General features: G+C 47.4%; 1 protein-coding gene across 32 annotated transcripts in view; it reads left to right on the top strand.

Moving 5' to 3' along the window:
• KALRN (kalirin RhoGEF kinase) overlaps positions 1 to 21946 on the top strand; it is a gene marked incomplete at its 3' end in the record, with an annotated part of 605161 nt that overhangs the window by 36802 nt on the left and 546413 nt on the right. For 3 of the 32 annotated variants that reach the window (XM_084802073.1, XM_084802106.1, XM_084802111.1), the window contains exon 1: positions 19346 to 19610. The exons of 10 other annotated variants lie outside the window; for them this stretch is intronic. In XM_084802073.1, coding sequence (XP_084658199.1) covers positions 19535 to 19610 — 76 coding nt within the window. In that variant the 5' untranslated portion in view covers positions 19346 to 19534. Of the gene's footprint in view, positions 1 to 19344; positions 19611 to 21946 lie in introns of those variants that run through there. 19 more of the 32 variants (XM_084802078.1, XM_084802079.1, XM_084802080.1 and 16 more) reach the window with 11 other exon arrangements.

The raw sequence follows: 21946 nt of genomic DNA on the forward strand, positions 1-21946 counted from the left end.
AACACGGATGCCTGTAGTGGATTGACCATGGCCGTAAGGTGCTGATTAAAATGGCCAGCGACAGGCAGAAGGTAGTGACATACACCTTTAACCCTCAGGAGGTCAGGGGTGGGAGACTCTATGGTAAACTAAAGGGTGGTGCCCTACCTAAGTGGAACAGTAGGTACTGGCTGGTTTCAGCTGATGCAGGCCATGTAGGAATATGGGCCTCATCCTACTGAGATGCTTCTGGAAGGGCTGCAGCTATACGCTCCCCCCCCCCCTTTTTTTTTTAGAAATGGCCAGGGTTTTTAAGTATAGACACTAATTTAATTAAAGTGTATTACGTTGATCAAAAGTTCTGTTTGCGGATGAGTTTGACTTATGTATCTCCAGCTTGCAACTTCTTAATTCTGGTCCAAACTCAGATTTTACAGATTAAAAAGAGGCAAAGCAAAGCAAAACAAAACAAAACTGTGATCCAGAGAGACTGAGCCTCTGGTCCAAGGTTAGGGAGAGCTGGTGAAGGAGAGTGCCTTCCTCAGGACTCTGACTTCTTGTTGGTGTTGGCGTGGGACTAGGCATCGCCTATGCTGGCTGTGCTGGCCAGAGCAGTGTGGACCAGAACTATTCAACAGTGTAATGTCCCCTGCCTCACCACTGCTCCTCTGCTTTTGTGAGTGATTGGGATTCAGGTTGGAGACAGCTAGGGCCTTGAGGAGGCTTTGCAGACAGGCAGGATGCCTAGGGAGAGGTGGGAACGGAGAAGAGCCAGTTTGGAGGTCCTGAGGTTATTGTGTATCTACCCGCTCATTCCTCCTCTTTCCCATGGCAAACTTACATGCTATGACACCCAGGCACACACTTTGGGACCACGCCAGACCCTCTCTGCTCTTTCTCTGGAATTCTTTGCTTCTGAACTCCCTTTCTGGTCCTGCTGCTGCCTCTGTCCAGCGGTTTCATGATACCACAGCAGGATGCTTCAAGTCTGACTGCTCCGTCCGCTTTCCTCATCGCTGTCTGATAGATCTTCAGAAGCACGAGCCTGGGTCTTGGCATGTGCTCTCCGTGTGGCAGCGGTGCTTTAACCCCCGCGTTCCAGATTCTCAAGTGCCTCGGCGTGGTTGCCCCATTCATCAGTCTGGCTGCCTGTGCATCCAGCACTACCAGGTAGAGGCTTGTGATGCCTTGGGTAGTTTCCCTGACTTCACCAAGCTTGTTACCTACTCTGTATCAGGAAGATTTTGAGGAACAGATGTGATCATCTGTGTAAAGCACTTGGCATGTCACATACTACCACTCAACTAAAAGAGCAATTCAGGGACCTTCTAGCTGTGACCCCATTACCTACCCCACACTTGAAACACTTGTGCATATCTATTGGTCATTTCTGGTTTTCCCTTCTCTAGTCTACACATTTCTGTGTGTGTGTGTGTGTGTGTGTGTGTGTGTGTGTGTGTGTGTTGTGGGGTTTGTCCTTATTGTTTTGCCTTGTTTTATTGAGGTTGAGTCTCAAGCTGGCCACCTTCAAATTCTATGTATCTGAATTTGACCTTGAACTCCCAATCCTCTCGGCTCTGCTTTCCAAGTGTGCGACCACCACGGCGGACTCTGCTCTCGGGCATACTTTGATGCGTGCATATTTGTGTTCTTGCTTTCATTTTTGTTCTGTGTGTGAGCTATCTGAGGGCAGGAAGCAGCAGGTTTGCCCTCTCCTGTTCCATGCCAGAGCGCTACAGACACTCAGCAAGTGTGTACAAAGGGGATGCTACTCTCAGTGGAATGGCTGCCTGGACCTGGCACCGTATTGGTGATTTATTGGTAATGTTTCTCTATTTTTAAAAATAAGTCTCACTGGGGCTGGAGAGATGAGGGCCCAGTGTTCTTCCAGAGGATCTGGAGTTGATCCCTAGCACCCACATGGCTTACAGCTCTGTAACTCTAGTTCCAAAGGCTCTGATGTTCTGTCTGTTCTGGCTCCTGTGAGTGGTAGTCGTGCACATAGTACGGAGGCCTCAAGCAGACAGATCACTCATACACACATAAACATGGCTTCATGGATATTCATTGGGGACTGTTGTGTTTCAGGTTGCCATGGGTGCTGCTGCATTGTAACAGGGAAATGGGATGATAGAGAGGCCACTGGAGGTGTGTGGTAGGATGGTGGCTAGGCAGATGCAGAAGAGTGACACGGGAGGCACTTGGCAGAGGAGCTGAGCATGGTGTTCATACCTCGAGGGTCCCTGGAAAAAGGGGTGTTTGACCTGAGACCAGAACAGAGGGCAGCACCTTGACTCAAGAACACGAGGAACTGCCACGCACCTGCATAGAGTGCAGGTTCGGCACTTTTGTGTCCACTCACAAGTATTACTCAAAATAGTTCACGAGGACCAGGTTTTTCTGTCTCTGCCTGGGACGAAGGCTGTTGATTGCGCGCAGGTTTTACGCATCATTGAAGCAGAGAGCCAGGCTGGAGCAGGATAGAGGAGGGAGCTTTGCTCCTGTCTTTGAGAGTGGGGGTAGAAAATGATGACGATGTGCTTTCATGCTGCGGGGGGGGGGGGGCGGGGGGGTGAGGGGGCAGGCCCACTGTTTTTGTTGGCTTCTTGCTTATTCTGTAGCTTCAGCTGTGTAGATCCTGGCCAGGGAAGCTGGAAGCAGGAAATGGCCTAGTGCGTCTCTGACCCTCCTGTGGTGGTGCACTTCCTTGGGTCTGGCAGAAAGACTAAGGTAGTGGATGTGATGAGCAACAGAGGAAACAAAGGTTTGTTGATATTGTTTTGTTTGTTTGTTTGTTTGTTTTGTTTGTTTTTGTTTCTCCATCAACAAGCAATGCAGAGATGGAGAAGTACATGCAGAATCCGGCATGGTGGCATGCACTGTAATTCCAGCACGTGAAGGCTGAGGCAGGATGTTCTCCACGAGTCTGAGGCCAGCCTGGCTACACAGCAAAGCCTAGGTCAGCCCGGGCTTACAAAGACTGCCTCAGAGAATATTGTTGTCTGACAATAGACGTGTTTGTGAATTATGCTTACTTGTTCCTCTGAAGGAGGCTACTTTGGGAATCCTGTTCTCCCACATCTCTTCCTTAACTGTTGGAAACTGAACATTTATTTTTATTTATTTATTTATTTTTGACCACACCTAACATTTAGGACCCAGCGTCCAAGGCGTCTACTGCCACCTGGTGGCTGTGCATACCGCTAGCGGCATTTGGGACTGATGGGTTCATACATTGAAAACCAATTCTGCCCCTGAATTGCAGAGTCACAGAATATTAGCGATGTTAGAGACCTTAAAAGTTCTATGGTTTTATTTGGAATGAAACCAACATGCTTTTTTTTTTTTTTTTACGTTTTCTTACTTGAATACATTTTCTTACATTGATAGGGAACTCAGAATTTCCCACTGTTTTGTTACCATTCATTCTTTTAGTTAAAATGATTCTTACATATAAGAAATGTTTTATATGTTTATATATAATAAAATGCATATAAAGAAAAAGTATATTTAGAAAGAATATGTATTTAAAAGAAAATATGATTTGTATTTGTTTGTTTTAGCGTTTGGCTCTGGAAATTTCCACTCTAAGTCAACTGCCTTAAAGAAGTTTACTGTGCCTTATCTACATAAGCCTTCAAATATTTGAAGAGACCTGGTTGTACCTGTAATCTTGTCTTGAGGTTAAACAGTCAGTGTTCTGTCAATCATTAGCACGCCGTGCTTTCAGAAGGACTCCTAGCCGTTTGTTTCCTGCAGCCGCATTGTCAGAGCCCCTGCCTAATTGTGTTGCCATGATTGGGTCCAACCCAGCTCTCTAGGTGTCATCAGTGTGGTGACCCCTGGTGTTTATGGGCTGTCCAGACTTCTGGGGGCACTCTCTGTAGCACGAGTTAGCACTCTTGCAATCTTTGCATAGTGCCGACCTCCGAACTTTGTATAATGGAAAGCTAAAGAATTTGTGCCTTCTTCTATATTTTTGAGCTTTTCCCCTCTGGATAAAAGCAAGACCTGGGAAATTATAATTATGAATGTTTAGCAGCAGCAGCAACAACAACAATAAAAACAACAACAGCAACAACAATAAACTACATTCTGCATTTTCATATGTTACTAGCAAAGCCATAGCTCTCTTGCAGTCAGTGCCAACTTGGGCTTTGTCTGGGAATAGACTTCCCGTGATTGGGAGCCCTGCAGACACCACCGAGCATTTACCTATAGCTATATGCCTACCAGTAGACGGTTATAAGGGTGAAATGTGTCTGTCTGTCCCAGGTTACCATATCATGCTTTACCTATCTTCAACTTTTCTTCATGCAACATGCTCTGAAAATGCTGTGTGATTATAGCTCTTAGTGTAAATATACCATGACTGTTTCAGCAAGCTTAACATTGCACCATAGAGGCCACCGTACTGCTGAGAACATTTGTCAGCCACCGTGTGTCTTGTGCACAGCATTTCCATTAACTTAGATACAAGTCATAAGAACGGCTTGCGGAGTGACGTATATATTTTGCTGTAGCTCTCCAGACATAAAGTTTGCCCCCGATAGTTTTGTTCTGGTGTTCAAATTTGCCGAGAGATGTGTGTCTTTATCTTGCTCATTTGTTATATTATTCAGTCCACTATACCAGCCTTGTGTTATCTGTCCATATTATAAGCATAATATTTAGCCTTTTTATTTGATAAAAAAATGTTTTTAAAGAATTAAGCAAACATTTGAGGCTGGGAGCACTGTGGTATCTGTGGCCACCACCAGAGAGCCCTGTTCCACGCAAAGTATTTCTTTTAATAAAAGCCTTTGGGTTTTAGTTTATCTGCAGTGATTTCTCTCAACTGTACCCTTCCTCAATTTTTTTTTTACCATCTTATCTACAAGAATATCTAGGAGTACATTTGCCAAAGGCTTAGCAGAAATCCAGATACATGTTCTGCAGCATTCTCCTGTCCACCGTCCTGGAGTGCAATCAGAAGAGCACAAGTTGCCTCAGGATCAGTGTCACTCAAGAGAAGTCCTGCTAGCTGTTTAATGAGCAGTGTGTTTATGTACCTTCCTGTAAGAATGCATTCAGTCCCAACAATACCAGGAAGAGTAGCTGTCTGTTCCCAATGGCTCTTCTTACCTGTGCACTCCCTGTCTACTTGTCTCCAAAGGAAACTGATAGCTGAGGGATGGCTGCCTTACGGATAAGTTAAGTTCTTCTTTCCAGTGTTTTTTTTCTCCTTTAGGCTAATCTGTCCAACTGCTGACACTACACACAGAGGTATATTGAGTCTATTCACATGGACAAACCAGCAGGCCTTTATTCATGTGTTTGTACAATAACATAGTGGTCCTCATATGCTCCCACCATCTGAAAGAGGTAATAGGGTCTTCTCTCAGGCACAGGCTGTACTGGGTTACTCAGTAAGTGGGGGGGGGGGGGGAGGAGGCAGAATGATTGACATCTCCAAGCTCACTTTTGTCTAGCATTGGAATTTGTTATAATGATTGTCCTCAAAACTGATCTGCAAAGATGCTCCACCGTACTACAAGGACATTTGCTCAACTATGTTCATAGCAGCTTTATTCGCAATAGCCAGAAACTGGAAACAACCTACATGCCCCTCAACTGAAGAGCAGATAAAGAAACTGTGGTACATTTACACAACGGAATACTACTCAGCTATTAAAAACAGGGACACCATGAAATTTACAGGCGAATGGACAGGGCTAGAAAAGACCATTCTGAGTGAGGTAACCCAGACCCAGAAAGACACACATGGTATGTACTCAATTATAAGCAGATATTAGCTATATAGTGCAGGATAACCATAATGCAATCCACAGACCCAAAGAAGCTAAGTAACAAGGAGGGCCGAAAAGGTGTTGCTTGAATCTCACTCAGAGGAGGAAATAGGATAAACAGCAGAGGTAGATGAAGAAAGGGAACAAGGTAGGAGATGGTGTGGGGAGGGAAATGAGGGTCGGCATCAGTTGTGGGGAGAGTAGGGCTGGGAGGTGATAGGGTTGAGAGAGAGAGAGAAAGGAGACTGAGTGTGGGGGCATCTCTGAGACAAGCTAGAGACGTTCAACCGGGTAGGCTCATGGGAGGCTATGGGGTGACTCTAGCTGAGACTCCCAGCAGCTGGGGACATGGAGACTGAAGTGGCCATCTTCTAGCCTGGCAAGACTTCTAGTGGAGGGAGGGGAACACTAACCCACTCACAAAACCTTTGGCCCAAAATTTACCCTGCCTACAAGAAGTGCAGGGATAAAGATGGAGCAGAGATTGAGGGAATGGCCAACCAATAACTGGCCCAACATGAGCCCCACCCCATGGGAGAGAGCTAATGCTTGCAGACAGGAGACTAGCATAACTGTTCTCTGAGAGGCTCCACCCAGCAGCAGATCAAAAGAGATGCTGAGACCCACAGCCAGACATTAGGCAGAACTTGGAGAGTCTTGTGGAAGTGTGTGTGGGAAGGACAGAAGGATCCAGAGGGGACAAGAACTCCCCAAGAAGACCAACAGAGTCAACTAACCTAAGCTCATAAGGGTTTACAGAGCCTGAAGCACCAGCCAACAAGCATGTATGGACTGGACTTAGGCCCCCTGCACATATGTAACCAATGGGCAGCTTGGTCTTCATCTGGGTCCCTTAAAAAGTGGAGTGGGGGCTGTCTCTGACATGGACTCTGTTGCCTGCTTTTGGATCACTTCTCCCTGGCAGGACTGTCTTGCCTGGTCTCAGCGGAAGAGGATGTGCTCGGTCCTGATGCAGCTTGATGTGTTGGGGTTGGTTGATAGGGGGCAGCCCTTTTCTGAGAGGTGGGGGGGGGGTATGAGGTAGAGGGTGGAAGGGTGAGACCGGGATGAGAGGAAGGAGGGGGCTGCATTCAGGACGTAAAGTGAATCAATCATCTATCTATCTATCTATCTATCTATCTATCTATCTATCTATCTATCTTGATCTGATGGTAGAACTTGAATCCTGGGGTAGAAGGTAGAGATTTGACATCACCAGGGTGATGTATTCCAGGGTTCCCATGAACTTGGATTGGGGTACCAGTGCCCTTCTGGCAGTAGGCACACCTGGACTTTCACTGAAGAAAAGATTCTATGCTCCTTTGTTTTTAGGACAAGTAAGATAGAATACATAGCTTCAGGTGTCTATGATGCAATTGCCAAGGGAAATGTTACTTCAGGTTTTTTTTTTTTTACTAGAAGTAGAAGTTCTGCTTGCTTTTTCCCTTAAGTGAGCTTAGGGAACGCTCTAGGCAGAGTATGGGCCAGGTAGCTTGCCAGACTTCCACAGGTAGTCTTGTTTGGGAATGGAATGGTGGTATCTGTTCTGACCCAAAAGAGAAAAGTAGAAGAGACAAGATGTAAAACAAAACAAGCAAACAAACTATAAAACAAGACAAAACAAAATATCTTGCTATTTCTTTTTATTTAATTGATATAAAAATAAAACCAAACCAAAACCAAACCAACCAACTAACCAAAAACCTAAACCTAAAAAAAAGGTGAGCACTGCAGAATGGAAGAAGTGACACAAAATGAGTGAACTGTTGTTCTTTTGCACTTTGCAGTGGCCTTTCTGAGCAATGCATTGTGGGATGCTCTTGGCAAGATGGCGGGCAGTAGTGGATGGGATCAAAGAGGTTCCATCTCAGAGGAGTTCACAATCTGGCAAAGACAGCGAGAGAGTGCAGTGGACTAGGCAGAGTTATTCTTGCTTGAGCCGGGATGGTCCTGGGTGAACCACCCTTATAAGGAAAAGGCCACCTTTCCTCTCCCTCCCCACCCCTAAGTGCAGAGCTGGCAAACAGAGTCAAGGTTTCAGCTGCTGAGTTCAAGTTAAACAAACCTAGACAAACCTGCATTCCTCTCTGAAAGATTGTATCTGCCTGACCTCTTGCTTCGGTCAGGGCTGTTCCACTCCTTCTTTTATCTCCCCCGCCCCTAAAATAAACTCTTTAATTGTATATTTATATCCTGGGTTCACCTATGGGGTGAGTCATGGCCTCCTTACTCCCAGTCCCAGGTACATTCTCATCAAGGTCTGGCTCTTGTTAAGGGGTTAGAGTAAGTGCAAAGCTGGGGCCCAGGACTCTACAGGGCAAGGGCCTCAGACCATGTTGTATTTGCCCTACTTCAGGGTCCCACTGAAGCCCAGGCACAGAGATTGGTCCTTCTGAATAGCCGAGTGGTCCAGGAAGTGCTTTACCTCATAGAGCAGGACCTCCTCTGTATAGCGTATAGGTAGGATGGATGAAGGCATGGGGAAGACTCTAAGGAGCAACACCGTCCACTCAAGGTTGATACCCCAAACTCAGTTCCAAAGCCGGAGGCCTCCTGCCTCTTCCCAGATCCCCAGCCCTGATGGTCCAATGCAGGTTGAGTGACCTAGGACCAGCTTGTCCCTCTCTAGCTGCTCCATCCCCGACAGCTCCCTCTTCTCTTGAGTTTCTGCTACAAGGCAGACTGTTGATGCAGCAGAGAGTTTGTGATTAGCAGCCCGAGTGTTCTGTTCCTTCCTGTATTTTCAGTCATAGTTCAGGATGTGATTCACACTAAGTACTCGGGGAACAAGTGAAAGCTGCTCTTCATTCATTCTCCCTTTATTCACTCAATGATTTTTCTCTGCCAGGAGCTCGAGATAGGGTAACAGAGCAGGAGTTGGTTGGACAGACAGACATAGGGAGAGATTAAATGTAATATGGTCCTGTGGAAGTCCAGTGTGTGGCCCAACTGAGTGGACCAGAGAAGGTTTCCTGTGGGCCTGAAGAGCTAGATGAAGGCAGGGTGGGGACAATGTTCCAAAGTCCATGAAGAACACATGCAATGGTCCAAAGGGAAGAGACAGCTTAGCATGGAAAGCAAAGGCTGGAGACATCATAGTGATAATCACAACAATTGCACACGTATGTGGTACCTGCTGTGTGGGGTGCATTATTATGCTTATTATCTTAGTTAAGTGCTACTAACATCCTTCTTATTTTGAGGGAAAACAACACAAAACCACAGAAGCACAGAAAGGGAAGTGAACTGACCAATATCACATGACTATGGATGGTAGCATTGGCATATGAGATTGGTTGGTTCAAGAGTCTAGGTAGTGGTAAAGCATAGCTTTGTCTGTCTGTGTACCTCTCCATGTCTACCCACCCCTTCCTGTGCCTGGGTTTTGGTGGTGGCAGTCAACTTAGAGGATGTCTAGTTGACACCGACAGAGCTTCTGGAATGTTCTTATTGTTGAGCCTTCCTATCCCCACCTCAGTGGATTGCTTTATTTTGACCTCCTAGATGAGAGCAGAGTTGGGGCATCAAGACTGGCTCCTGTCTCTGCATGGGGACTTAGGAGAAATGGACTTTGAGTGATTGCTGGGGCTACGCGGTTTAAGGAACGGGTAGAGAAGAATGGGTGAGTTGATTGACAACTTTGTCCTGAGCGATTGGCCAGGAAGAGAGATGGAGGGGAAGTACCGACTCTGCCCTTTCCTTACCTACTTTCGGCCAGATGATCCAACCCTAAGTCTTCAGGGTCCTGTGGCAAGTAACAGCGGCCATATCTCGCCTCCATGCCTTACAAATCCCGACCCTTTATCCCGGGCTCACAATGATCACTTCCTCAGAAGCCCTGTGAGTGCCAGCAGCAGGGTCGGCATAGACACTGTCTCCAGCATTCTAACTTACAGCCAGCCCTTTGCCGCCTGCTCTGGAAAAGCACGTGAGCCACACGTTGGTGTTCGGAAAAATTAATGTTTTCAAGATGCACTCCACACGGTCTTAGCACGTCTGTGCCTTTTTCTTTCACCAGCTGAAAGAAAAGATGCATTCTTAGACAATTACTCCCCAAGGGAGCCCAAGGACTGGCTTTGTTTACTGAGTGTTTTTAGTAACAACACGTGAAGGTCTAGGGGTTTTTGGCTTTGAATTTTCTCTCTCTCTCTCTGCTTTTGGTTATAAAGATAGGGGAAACTAGTGAGTTCTCAATTAACAGGGCACTTGGAAATGTCAAAATTGTGAAAGGCATGTTGTCACACGGTGCAGTTGTTGAATCTTTGAGATAACTAGCCGTAAAATATGACAGGTGGGACTCAGGCTCAGGGCTTACCTCAGGCCAGCATTGGACCCATATGTTTAGAGTTTATCCATCTGCCTCTATTTGGAGCCACATCTCCACTCTCGCCCCCTCACATCCCTTGCACTCCCTATCTTTACAGTGTCTGCTGATAGATGCACTGTGGGAGACACTGTCAGGATCAGCCATCATCTTCCTGTAGTCTGCGCTGCCTGCCACCTCATGCAGCTCCCTATGTGCCGAAGGTGCCTCAGTGAATAGGGATGTGGGTAAGTCAGAGCCTGTAGCTTAAGGCAGGGATGCTCCACTAGAAAGCTCACATCATGACTCGCAGCTCCTTAATTTTTGGCAGCTGCCACAAAGGGACCACACTGCACTTCCCTCGTTGTCTTCCATGTGGCCTCAGAATTAGTCTAAAGTGCTAGGTCAGTGGTTCTCAACCTGTGGGTTGTGACCCCTCTGGGTGATGAATGATCCTTTCACAAGGCTTGCATATCAGATATCCTAAAATCAGATATTTACGTGTCGATTCATAACAGTAGCAAAATTACAGTTATGAAGTAGCAACCAAATAATTTTATGGTTGGGAGGGGGGGATCATGACAATATAAAGAACTGTATTAAAGGGCTGCAGCATGAGGAAGGTTGAGACCCACCGCTGTAGATAGCCACTTCCTCTTGGTTGGGACTGGGGCTTGAGAAGAGACAGTGTTGCCCTTGCTGACCAGAATCCCTTAAGATGTCTAAGTGGCAGATAAAATAAACAGCCTGAGAGGAGCTGTGGTTCCCGCTGAAGCTCTTTAAGTTCACAGAACGCTCGTCTGGGATTCCTCGGGCATGTGAAGGACGTGGAGCAAAGCAGGGGGTGAAAGGGGAAGAGGCCCGATGTGGCCACGGAACTTCATCCAACAGCCACTTAGGTGATTCCAACCTGTGGGCTGCCTAGAGACCATCTGATATTCTAGATCCTGTGAGTGCGGAGTGGAGATGGAAACCGTTGCCTGGCCCTGAGGGAGAAAAGATCTGGGTTTCTATTTTCATCAGCCTGAAATGCTGTGAAAAGTTACCAAAGTAACACATGGCTATGCTAAAAAATTGTAACATAAAAGCATATGAAACGCAATTCTCCAAGAGCATTTTCCTGGTCCATAGGGGCAACTTCTGATACCGGCTTGGTGTATTTTCTATTAGAACTCTTTTGTGATACACATTGAAATATATACTGTGTGTGTGTGTGTGTGTGTGTGTGTGTGTGTGTAAAGTGGAATAATACAGACCACCGCAATTTATTCTGAAAAACCATATTCTTCCACCCAACACTAGCGCACAGACATCCTTTCATGTCACAGCACATCAAATTGCTTGTTCTTGTCAAAGGTTTGTAGATATAATACAGACTATCATAGTTTATCTCAGCTCATTATGGCTAATAAATTGGGTTACACTCCGTTTCTTTGTCTTTTTTGTTTACTATGACCATATGCGCCACAGTGTGTGTAAGTACTGATCCTGCAGTAGGTGAGGGTCTTAGAGTGCTGGGTTGAAGGCTATGTTGATAAATACTGCCACGTTGATGTCTACTATCTAAAAAGTCTTGTATCAGTTTACTTCCCAGCAAGGCAGTGGTCTTTTGGTTTGTTTTGTCAAGCTGATTGGTAAAATGTGGCCTGCTGTTATGATTTTTAGTTTGAATTTTCCTAGTTATAGTTTTCCTCAGACATTTATATTTCCATGTCTGTGAATTGTCTGTTTGCATAGTTACTTATTTTTACACTTTATATTTTATAATTATTAACTTTTTCTAATTTTTAAGTAGTTTCTTATAAATTAAAAATGTTCATCCTAGCTTGGTGGCCTTTGGTCCCAGCACTTGGGAGGTGGAAGTTAGCGGATCTGAGTTCAAGGCTAGCTAGGTCTACAGAGTGAGTTCAGGACAGCCAGAGACAGACACAGAAACCCTGTCCAGGAAAACCGAAGGGAAAAAAAAAGTCCTTTGAATCATATATCGCTGCAAATGTGGAAACATTTGTCTCTCGCACGTTATTTTGGCACAGTTTATGTTTTTGTAATTTTACCTACACTTTTTTCTTTGAGAACTTAAAATACATGCAAGTATAATGAATTTACAATGTTAAAAGATTCAATAATTATAAGTACTTTTTATATAACCCTCTGCCTGTCTACCAAGACACGTTTCCATAGGTAACCATTAGTCTTAGTCTCTTGTGAATACTTCCAGTGTTTGTTTTGTGAATATAATCCATCCAAATCTATATATCACCAATTTCTTATCAAAAGCTGTTTAATATTAACACTAAACTGAATAATCTAAAAACCTGAAGCCAAAAATGATGCTCCTAAGCTTTTGGATTTTTGGATATTTTGAAGTTTTGGATTAGTGATGATCACCAAGTAAATTATGTGTAAATACTGAAAAATCTGAAAAACTAAAGTCAGAAATACTTCTGGTCCCAATAATTTTGGCTAAAGTATTCCTGCATACTGTTTGACATTTTGCATTTCAAGTTAATTGATTTTTTTTATTTATTTAAGGGACGGGAGTGGTAGTACTGGAGGTTGAAGCTGAGGCAAATTCTGTACTGCTGAGCTGCAGGTCCTTCGATGGTTCCTCTTGAGGGTCTTGGTGTGCTAACTCACAGAAGAGCTCCCGATTCTTTCCCATGACTCTCCCGCATCCCGTGGTGTGCCACAGTTGAGTGGGCTTTGCTGGGCCTCTGTATATCCTCAAGGAATGTTGAAAACTGTGTACTCTCTCCCACGTTTAACTTTTTTCTTTTCCTTTTTAAAAGCATAAACTTAAATGGTTGCAAATAATGCATTTTTATAGCCTGTTGAATATTGTATATAGGTTCTAAATATATTTAGCTCCAAAATCTTGGAGCTGTAGATTTGCAGGAACTGGAAAACCCAAGTCTCAAGAAAGCAAGCCGCCAAATCAGATGTGTTCGCTTCCTGTCAGAGAACGTCTGACTTCTCTTCAGAATTCAAGCAAGCGTGTTAATTAGACACCCCCTGTGACAGTCCTGTCTCCAGGATTCTAATTCCAAGATCAGTAGACAGGTAGATAAATAGACCAGCCGCACTCTTTGTCTTGTAGATGAAATCAACCGCAGTTGCTTTTTTGCACTTTGCCTGCACTTCATGCACCCACCACCCCGTCTCACTTATCCATGATACCGTAGCAACTCCCCCAAACCACGGTGGGTTAGACACTTTATTCTTCCTTATGATTATCAGGGGGGGCAGGCAGCTCTGATGTGTGTGGATTCCTTAGCTTCTAACTGGGGAGGTGGGACAGCAGGACCCTCCAAAGGGGGCATGCTGCTGCTGTGTTTAGTGGGAGCTAGGACTCCTGGGAATTACTGTCTAGCATGGCTTTCCATTAGGTGCCTTATGCCTCTCATACCAAGGCAGGAGACTCCGAGAGCAGCTATATTTATTCTCGGCTCTGTTATCTTAAAGAAAACCAAAAAGCGTAACAAGACGCATAGTGAAAAGTGGGCCTCACATAACTTCTGGCCAGACACCCCCCCTCCCGCCCCCCCTCCCCCTCCCCCCGCCCCCCCCCCAGCACATTCACACATGATTTGTGTGCTCATCCAGAGAGTAGGGAAAAAAGAAAAGCAAGGAAAATAAAGAAAATAAGAACTAAGAAAGTGTTGCTTCAGTCCGGCTAGTATGTATCTGTCCTACTGCCTTAGATGGGGCATGTATGTACCTGATGCATTTATCAGATCTAATATTTGGTTGTTCCTCCCAAAAGTTACACATATGTTTTTTAAGGGAGAAAAATTTTTTTAAGAGAATAGGTTTTAAAATGTTGGCTTTTGATGTGTGCTAACCAAAATTGAGTGTTTCTTTGGGGGCATAGTGAGCCCTTTTTAATACCTTTGCGCTTGACATTAACATTTTCAACCCTGGTATTAGCAGTGCGGTGCTTGGGTTTTACTGGACAGAACTGGCAGGGTGGGACGTCACAGAGGTTTGGGGGAGATGGAGAAGGCTGCAGCGAGGAGGGAGGGGCTCCTTGCAGGGCCCTTGCGAGCTCGGTTCCTGATTCTCGGATGCTGGGCCCACGGCATAGAGAATTAGGAGCAGTAAGGAGAGACAAGCCTTAGGGGCAGGCAGCCACTTGGCCCGAGGCGCCTTTAGGTCATGGAGTCACAGAAGTTCCTTTGTGGGTGAAGAACCTGCTATTAGTGGAATGAGGTGGGGAGCATGCTGTGAGGGAAATTCAAGTCACAGCGACTTCTGGATCAATGCGACCCCCTGAGTTGGGTTTGGAATTGTCTTTCCCCGGGTTTCTTAGCTTTCCTTTTGAATTTAGGTGCTTTGGGAAAGGCTGTCAGGTGGTCATGTGAGTTTCGGAGGGTTGGGAAACTTTAGGTGAAGAGAGGTTTGTGTGTGTGTGTGTGTGTGTGTGTGTGTGTGTGTGTGTGTGTGTGTATGTGTGTGTGTGTGTGTGTGTGTATGTATGTGTGTGTGTGCGTGTGTTTGTTTTTTGGGTTTCTTGTTTGTTTGTTTTCCCGTTGAGACAGGGTTTCTCTGTGTAGCCCTGGCTGTCCTAGACTCACTTTGTAGACCAGGCTGGTCTCGAACTCATAGGGCTCCACCTGCCTCTGCTTCTCAAGTGCTGGGATTACAGGCATGTGCCACCACACCCGGCTCAGGTGAAGAGATTCAGGTGAAGAGACCTGATCCTTCACTGCAGGTCGCCCCCTGACGTCTAGACTTCTGCGTCCCTTCTACTGGCAATGGTGTTGGTGTCACCCTTTTTCAAGAGTAACTATTTCCTAAGGGCCTAGTATCAAGCTGTTATCAAGCACACTGCAAAAGGGATCAGGTTACCATACCTTGATGACTTACTCAAGAGGGAATTAGACCCAGAATAGCGATGCTCTGTGGGGCTGAGAAACAGCTGTGTCTGTTGGTGGGGCCTGTTGAGGTGACCCCCTGGAACTGGAGACCCAGCGCATCATGGGGCTTCCAGAAGCTTGCTGGGAGATGTAGAAATCCTCAGAGGAGGGCAGAAAAGGGTGGGGGTAACTTTCTTTTACTTGACAACGTGGTTTTGAGCCAGTGCAGTAAGAGGTTTTGTGATATCTTTCTAGGTCAGGGGAGAGAGATAAGATCTCCCAGAGGTCAGAGGTGAGCAACAGGAGAGCTACACAAGAGCGGGGGCAATGCAGGCCAATCAGCCCCTGCCTTTCTTCCTTGCTGCCTGGCCGATATTCAAGGTGACATTTAGAGCCATTGTACAGATCTGTGGTGGGCCCGCAGCGGAAGGAACGCTTCCTGAAGCCTGGGGAGAGCAGAGAAGCAGGTCTGTGTCTAAGGGCCATGGCGTCTAGCCCTTCCTGGGTGACCCTCCACCAGATCGCTCCTCACCTTCTAGGAAGGAGAACTTAAAGCTCCTCTGCCCTGGACTCCTAGGGTGTATGGGGAGACAGGGCACATTGTAGAGTCCAACCAAAGCGTTGAAGTGAAGTCAGCGCTGAAGGCAAGAGAGGAGAACAGCGATAGAGCAGACGTCACCATTGTAGAGGCACCCAGGTTAGAAACTGCAGGCCTTTGCGAGCGCGGCACCTGCGTGAGTTGCCACCCCTACAAGCTGAATCTGGTGCCCGTTAAACTTTGACAACTCTGAGACGAGACTGCGTGAGATTCGCTGGGAGAGGCCTCCTGGGAGGGGTGGACTTGAAGCTCAGTTTCTAGGAGATACTTACTTCAGATACTGTCTTCATGTGTGGACCTCAGGAGCCTGTGCACCCGGGGACACCGGGCTCACGTAGGAGAGGCTGGCAAGTAGCCACGCCCGTCCCTGGACGGTGTTCCTGAGATGTACCACTTGAGCACGAATGGCTGAGGGGACAGAAGCACTGTGGGAGGTGAGCTGGGGATACTGTCTGCTAGAGCGTTTGGTTCACGTTGCAGCCGAAGCGCAGCTTGTAGGGCAAAATGGCAGCCTGGAGGAGCCCACTTCCTGGAGCCGGGTAGGAGGAGAACACCACATCTGTGAATCGTCTTCCTTCTGGCTCCCAGACTTCGGCACCTGTGCCACCCTCATAGGCGGTCCTCACCTGCCAGTTAGCTGCACACATCTGAGGAGTGTGGCTAGTCCTGCTGAGAGGCCAGCGGACCCAGGTATCCTGGGAGGTGAGTGAAGAATTATCCGGGATGGGACCGGGTCCCCTCCTCCCTCGCTCTGTTTGCCTTCTGCTCTATCCACTTACGCAGCAGCCTTTATCAGATTGAGAACACAGTGTTTTTTCTCTCGGGTGGGTGCAAAGATGGAGAGAGAACAGTGCCAAGAAAGGAAGAAGGAACGCTGAGGGGTAGGGAACACATCGCAGTAAGTAGCGGCAGAGCACCCAGACAGGCAGGCAGCAGCCCTCTGCAGTGGATGGGTGCTGCTGCCTCACCGTTGTCGCCGACTGCAGCGGGAGTGGGCTGAAAGAGCCATGCCAGCAGGAATAGCTGGGCTTGCTTTGACTGTGATGAAAGAAAGAGCCACAGTGTCATCATTGTTGAAGACAACAACAACAACAACAACAACAATGACAACAGCCACCAAAACCTACCTAATAAGGCCCTGTCCTGGCAATATCCTGTCCTTTCTAATTGCACCGCAGCTTAATGAGAAAGCCTAGCAGTCTCTTGGAACATTTTCTTCAACTTGGAGAAAGGCTGTTTTACAGGAAGGCTTATGAGGCTCTGTGGGAATAGTAGAGCTGAGCAGTGGTGGGCTGGGGAGCACCAAGGAGGCCTGCTGGATGGATTGAAGCCAACCAAGACTAAAATTCCAGGCTGAATGGGTTCCTCCTGGGTTTGACCCAATGGGTGATGCTATGTTCCAGGGTTCATTGTGTGCGGGGGGGTGGGGGGGGGTTGGGGATTGGTGTGTGTGTGGGAGGGAGGTGCTTCCACTCTTGCTTTTCTCTACTTAGTCTTTATTCTCTATTCCGTGCAAAACAACACCAAGTAAGGGAGAGGGTAGCATTAGCTTCCTTTTCCAGGCCCAGCATCGGCACCAGAAGAGAGCTGCAGTTCGTACATGTGCTTATAAGGGCATGAGGGCCGCCTGTCTGCTTCCCAGGTGATGCTCCTCTCACAGCCCCTCTGTCCAGGTCTTCTGCTGTGGGAGGAGTCTCACATTTCAAGCTTCGCGCAAGTTGTATTAGGAAAAGTGACTTTGGTACTCTTACTTGGAGATGTGCTTTCTGGACAACCATAAGCCCCGTCCAAGGCAACACATCAAAGACAGTTTATCAGTCATAGTACATCCCGTGCCTGTGGTGTGCTAGCACCGCCTGCTTCTTAAGCACTGCTGTGAGCCTAGCCCCATATCAAGGCTTCCACCTCTCCAGGAAAGGCGCTGCTTTCTGTAAGGAAGTGAGCAGAAAGGACCTTTACAAGGGGGAGGCGGGTCACACCTACGTAACCTTTGACATAAATTGTTCTGCTTCTTGGAAGATGACTTTGGTCTTCTGCAGACAGGGAAAGGGACTCTGTGCAAAAGACCTTTCGGTGTTGTTAGGGCCCAAAGGAGCTGACAGCTGTGAAAGTACTGTGCGGTTTAAGAAGCCCAGGCTACACGTGAGCAATGGATTCCTGTTATTCACCGAAGGGGAGGACTGTGGGTCATTTCTCCCTGGAGAGAGGAGGGGGCTTTGCATTCTTGTGTTAACGACTCAGAAGGTTCTTGCCCATTTAAGGTAGAAACAAAATTGCACTAACCGAGCCTGAGAGGTAGCTTCTTGGGTGGTGAGGACTCTGCTGTGTCCCACCCACAGGCAGTAAGGATGCTGGGCAGGACAGGAGGTGGATATTGTGGCTCCACCTTCTTTCTCCCTCTCTCTCTTAGCTCCTGCCCCCTGCTCCCCCCTCCCGCCCTCCACCCCTGGCCTTCTGCCTAGTCTGAGTTCTTCAGAAACATGCAAATGATTTCATCTTAGAGTCCCAGAAATGGTGGATGCTCTACTTGACTCCAGCTGCCTGATGGAGACCAGGAGGCTCATGGGTGAAGCTGGCATAGCTAGACTGAGCACGAGCCGCAACAAAACGTGTCTTTTGAATGAAGGTGCTCTAGACCTGGCGCCCCCTCTGCTTTCATTTCTGAGATCAGGACCCCCATCACCAGGGGGGTCTCATGTGAGAGGCCAGCCCACTGACTCAGCAGGTCCTGAGGGAGACAGGAATAGAGCCCTCCGCCTAAACTCCAGGATCTTCTGAAAGCCTGAACTAGTACCCAGAGGCTGAGGCACTGTAGTCTAGCTATAGCCAACTCTTCTCCTGCCATCCAAGTAGAATGGTGTGTGGTACCTAAAGTCCCGTGACTAAGGAGCAGATCCGAACTCCATGTAGCTTATGGTCCAGTAAGGGAGAAGAATTGTGTACAAAGGAGGAAGTGGACTGAGGATGGCATACAAAGGAGGGAAGATCAGGGAAGGCTGCCCAGATTCTGTGGCATTTGAGTCAGACGCTGGAAAATGTAGGGTTTGGCCCTGAGAAGGGGCATGGAGTGAAAGAGCTCTGCCAGGATCAGAGCATGGGTAGAAGAGTCACAAGTCAGGGAACCAAGGTTCTACGGGGAATTTTGGGGGGGGGGTCAGTCGGAGAGAACCTTTTGTTTGCCCCACCAGTGATGCTGAGAGTTTTTCGCCCTAACTTGAGCCTCACAGTCCCCCTGGGGAGCATTAGTTGGTCTTTCCAGTTCATAGAGGAGGAAGCTGAGGTGGAAGGCCAGGAAATGTTAAGCAGGAACCAGGATTTGAACTTTGAATGTTAGCACCTCATAGCCCACATTGTCTCTCTTTAATAAATCTGTGAGGGGAAGTAGGAAGAAAGGACTTGCAAGCTCTTTACTGGTTGTGAGGGTCTAGCAGTCTTGCGTAGGGAGTACCTGAGGTCCCCACAACTAGACAGACGGACTCTTGGACTTTTTTGGACTGCTTCCAGAGTCCAGGATGGTTGGGCATCTGGTTTCCCATTCACCATCCTATTGGAAGAGCCACTGGCCTCTGTGTAGGAGGCGCAGGAAGCCAGTATGGCAGGAGATACTACAGTGAAATTTTAAACGCGGCCCCGTCTGTGGATTTTCATTCCCAAGGCTACCTCAAACCTTGCTACAGGGCAAGAGCCCTCCCTGACTCCCTCCCCCGCACCTCCAGCCTCCCCTGGGGTCCATGCAGGCTCAGTCTGCACACGGCATCGTGGCGTCGTGTGGCTGCGTTGCTCTGCACTTGCTCCTTTGTTGCTGTGAAACGGGCTCCCCGGCACAGTCAGCCTCTGTGTGGGAGGACTGGTGGCTGTCTTTGTAGGCAGGCATTTGCTCAGAGCAGGCTGCGTGTGAGCCCGGCATCAGCGGATCTGGCCTCCTTGAGCCCGAGTCGGTCGGTCGATGGTGGTGGTGGGATGAGGCTCTGCCCTGGAGACTGCCTGTGAAGGATGAGTTCAGGGTGGGATGACGGACCGCTTCTGGGACCAGTGGTATCTTTGGTATCTCCGCTTGCTTCGGCTGCTGGATCGAGGTATCCTGAGTGCGTATCTGGTCGTGTGTCTGTCTGTGTACGCGTGTGTGTATACAAGCCTGTGTGTGTGTGTGTGTGTGTGTGTGTGTGTGTGTGTGTGTGTGTGTGTGTGTGTGTAAAAGAGAGAGACGTAGAGACCCAGAGAAAGGTACAGCAGAGAAGGGAGTGGGAGAAAAAAAGAAAGAAGAGGGCGCAGAGCAGCAGCAAGTAGCAAACCCATGGAAGAGAAAAGAAGGGCTGTTTTTCTGGGGCCATGTGTGACCCAGCTGGGGATGGGGAGCACAGAGCCGTTTGGGGAGCAGCTGTACAACACAATCACATTTCTTGCTGGGTTTTTTTCATCAAGCTCCGTATTGTCGTCGTCGTCAGGCGCCTTAAACTGTCTTGCGGGGCTCTCTCTACAGAGCATCTGAGGAGTGGTGCAGCGAGGAGGAGGCTGGTGCCTGCAGCCAGACTCTGGGGCATGCCTAGGCCGACTCCTCTCTCAATCCATCTCTGAAACCTTAGGTGGGTTTGTCTGCTCATCTGAGCTTGTTTCTCCATTCCGGGACACATCTGCCATGGTTGTTGCTTGATCCCCGAATGTAAAACATACCATCATAGCTAGTGTGCACACAAGGTGCTTAGTAAAAGCGAAGTTTCTCTTTGCCTGAGTCTCGGCATTATGGAGCTACAGCACTTGTCCTGGGGACAGCTCCCTTTGTGGGCTGTCTACAGACACAGCCTGTGCAGGAAAAGGAAAAGGAGAGACCACTTGGCTTGTCAAGTTATTCCGATTTGACACATTTCACCTACATTTATTAATGCAGTTGACTCTCCTGGTGGTATCATACAAGTCCAGACCTTCCCCTGGAAAGAAAGGCCACTGTGAACTTTGTGTTGTAATTGGTCTGTAAATGTTGACTGCTGCGTTTGAGAGCTTTGGCTCCTTTAAGAAGTTTTGGCAAGAGTGAGACAAAACCTTTGATGAAAAAATACGGTCTTGGAAAAGCTCTGCCACCCACCCCAAACTGTATTCCTCTCCTTACGGGTGGCCTCAGGTACACCCAGAGGCAATACCAGGTGGAAGCAGAGCTGCCCAGAGCAGACGTACAAAGGATCTTATCAGGAGAGAAATCAAAGATGGAGGAACCCAAGCCAGCTTGCTCGGGAAGCAGGCTTTCACTTAGCATTCAGAAACACCCATGGGAAGCCAGACACGAGCTGAGATGAGGATTGAGAAGGGAGCCAGAACTTTGTATGGTAGAGATCATAGCCTGGGGAAGGGTTAAAAAGTACCCCTTTTCTGTGTGATCTCAGCAAGTTATCACTCCTCAATGTCTCTGTGTCTCCTTTCCTTCCATTGTAAGCAGAGATGACTAGGGAAGTGATGTCCATTTAAGGGGTTGCTGTAGGGGTGAAGTGAGAGGCTACAGGTCCCCGTGCCCTTCAGGAACCAAATGCCCCTTGACTGTTAGGTCTCACCAATAAAGGCATCTAGTTCCCACTCTTCCCAGACATCCTGGGAAAGACAGGAACAGGTGGCTGAGCTGAGTAAGCTACTCAAGAATTGCTACCCGCATCGAGACAATTTATATTTTTGTGAACAGAGGCCATGCTCAGATTAACATATCGTACTAAATTAAAGAAGAAAGTAAATGCCAAAATATAAGCTATATTTATTTTCAGTTTTCATAAAATGCTAGAATTCATGAGCTGCCAACATGTTTCAAGTATGAGCTTCATTACTTTCTAAGGGTTCTTGAATAAATAATTTGCCCCTGGCTCACTAGTCTTGGCTCAAAAATGGGAATATTAGTAATACCGATGCCATACAGTTTGCAGGAAATGCATCCCACATAATGAATTAGCGGGTTGATGGCTCCCTCAGATAGCAAAATTTGGCTGCCAGAATCATGTATTGGTGCATGCACAGTTGGCCATAACGTGTAGGCTTGTGGTCATTCCTGTAAACAGTGCCTGTAGGGGGTTCCTTAATGTGGCGTGCCAGACCCTTTAGGGCATCTGATTTCATGGCTGTTGTGGGTTGGACGTTACTCAGGTCACTCAGTTTTAGTCACTAGGTGACACAGCATCATAAACGTCCACATGGCACATTTGCATCCACATTCGAACAGGCTTTTGCCTATAGCAACTATAGTAGTGTGAACCAGTGTTGCATAGGAAAGAGGGTGTTTTGCAGATCGAGCTAGCTCACGGGAAATGCTCAGCAAATATTAGCTGGATGAATGAATAAATGAATGAGTGAACCGTGAACCCACCTTGCAGAGCAGCAAGTGAATTTCCCTCCGATCTCTAGGGAAACAGAACTCAGCTCCCTTCATCCGTTTTAGGATTTTTATCTT

The sequence above is a fragment of the Acomys minous genome, assembly GCF_964271855.1.
Source record: "Acomys minous genome assembly, chromosome: 11".
Lineage (NCBI taxonomy): Eukaryota > Metazoa > Chordata > Mammalia > Rodentia > Muridae > Acomys > Acomys minous.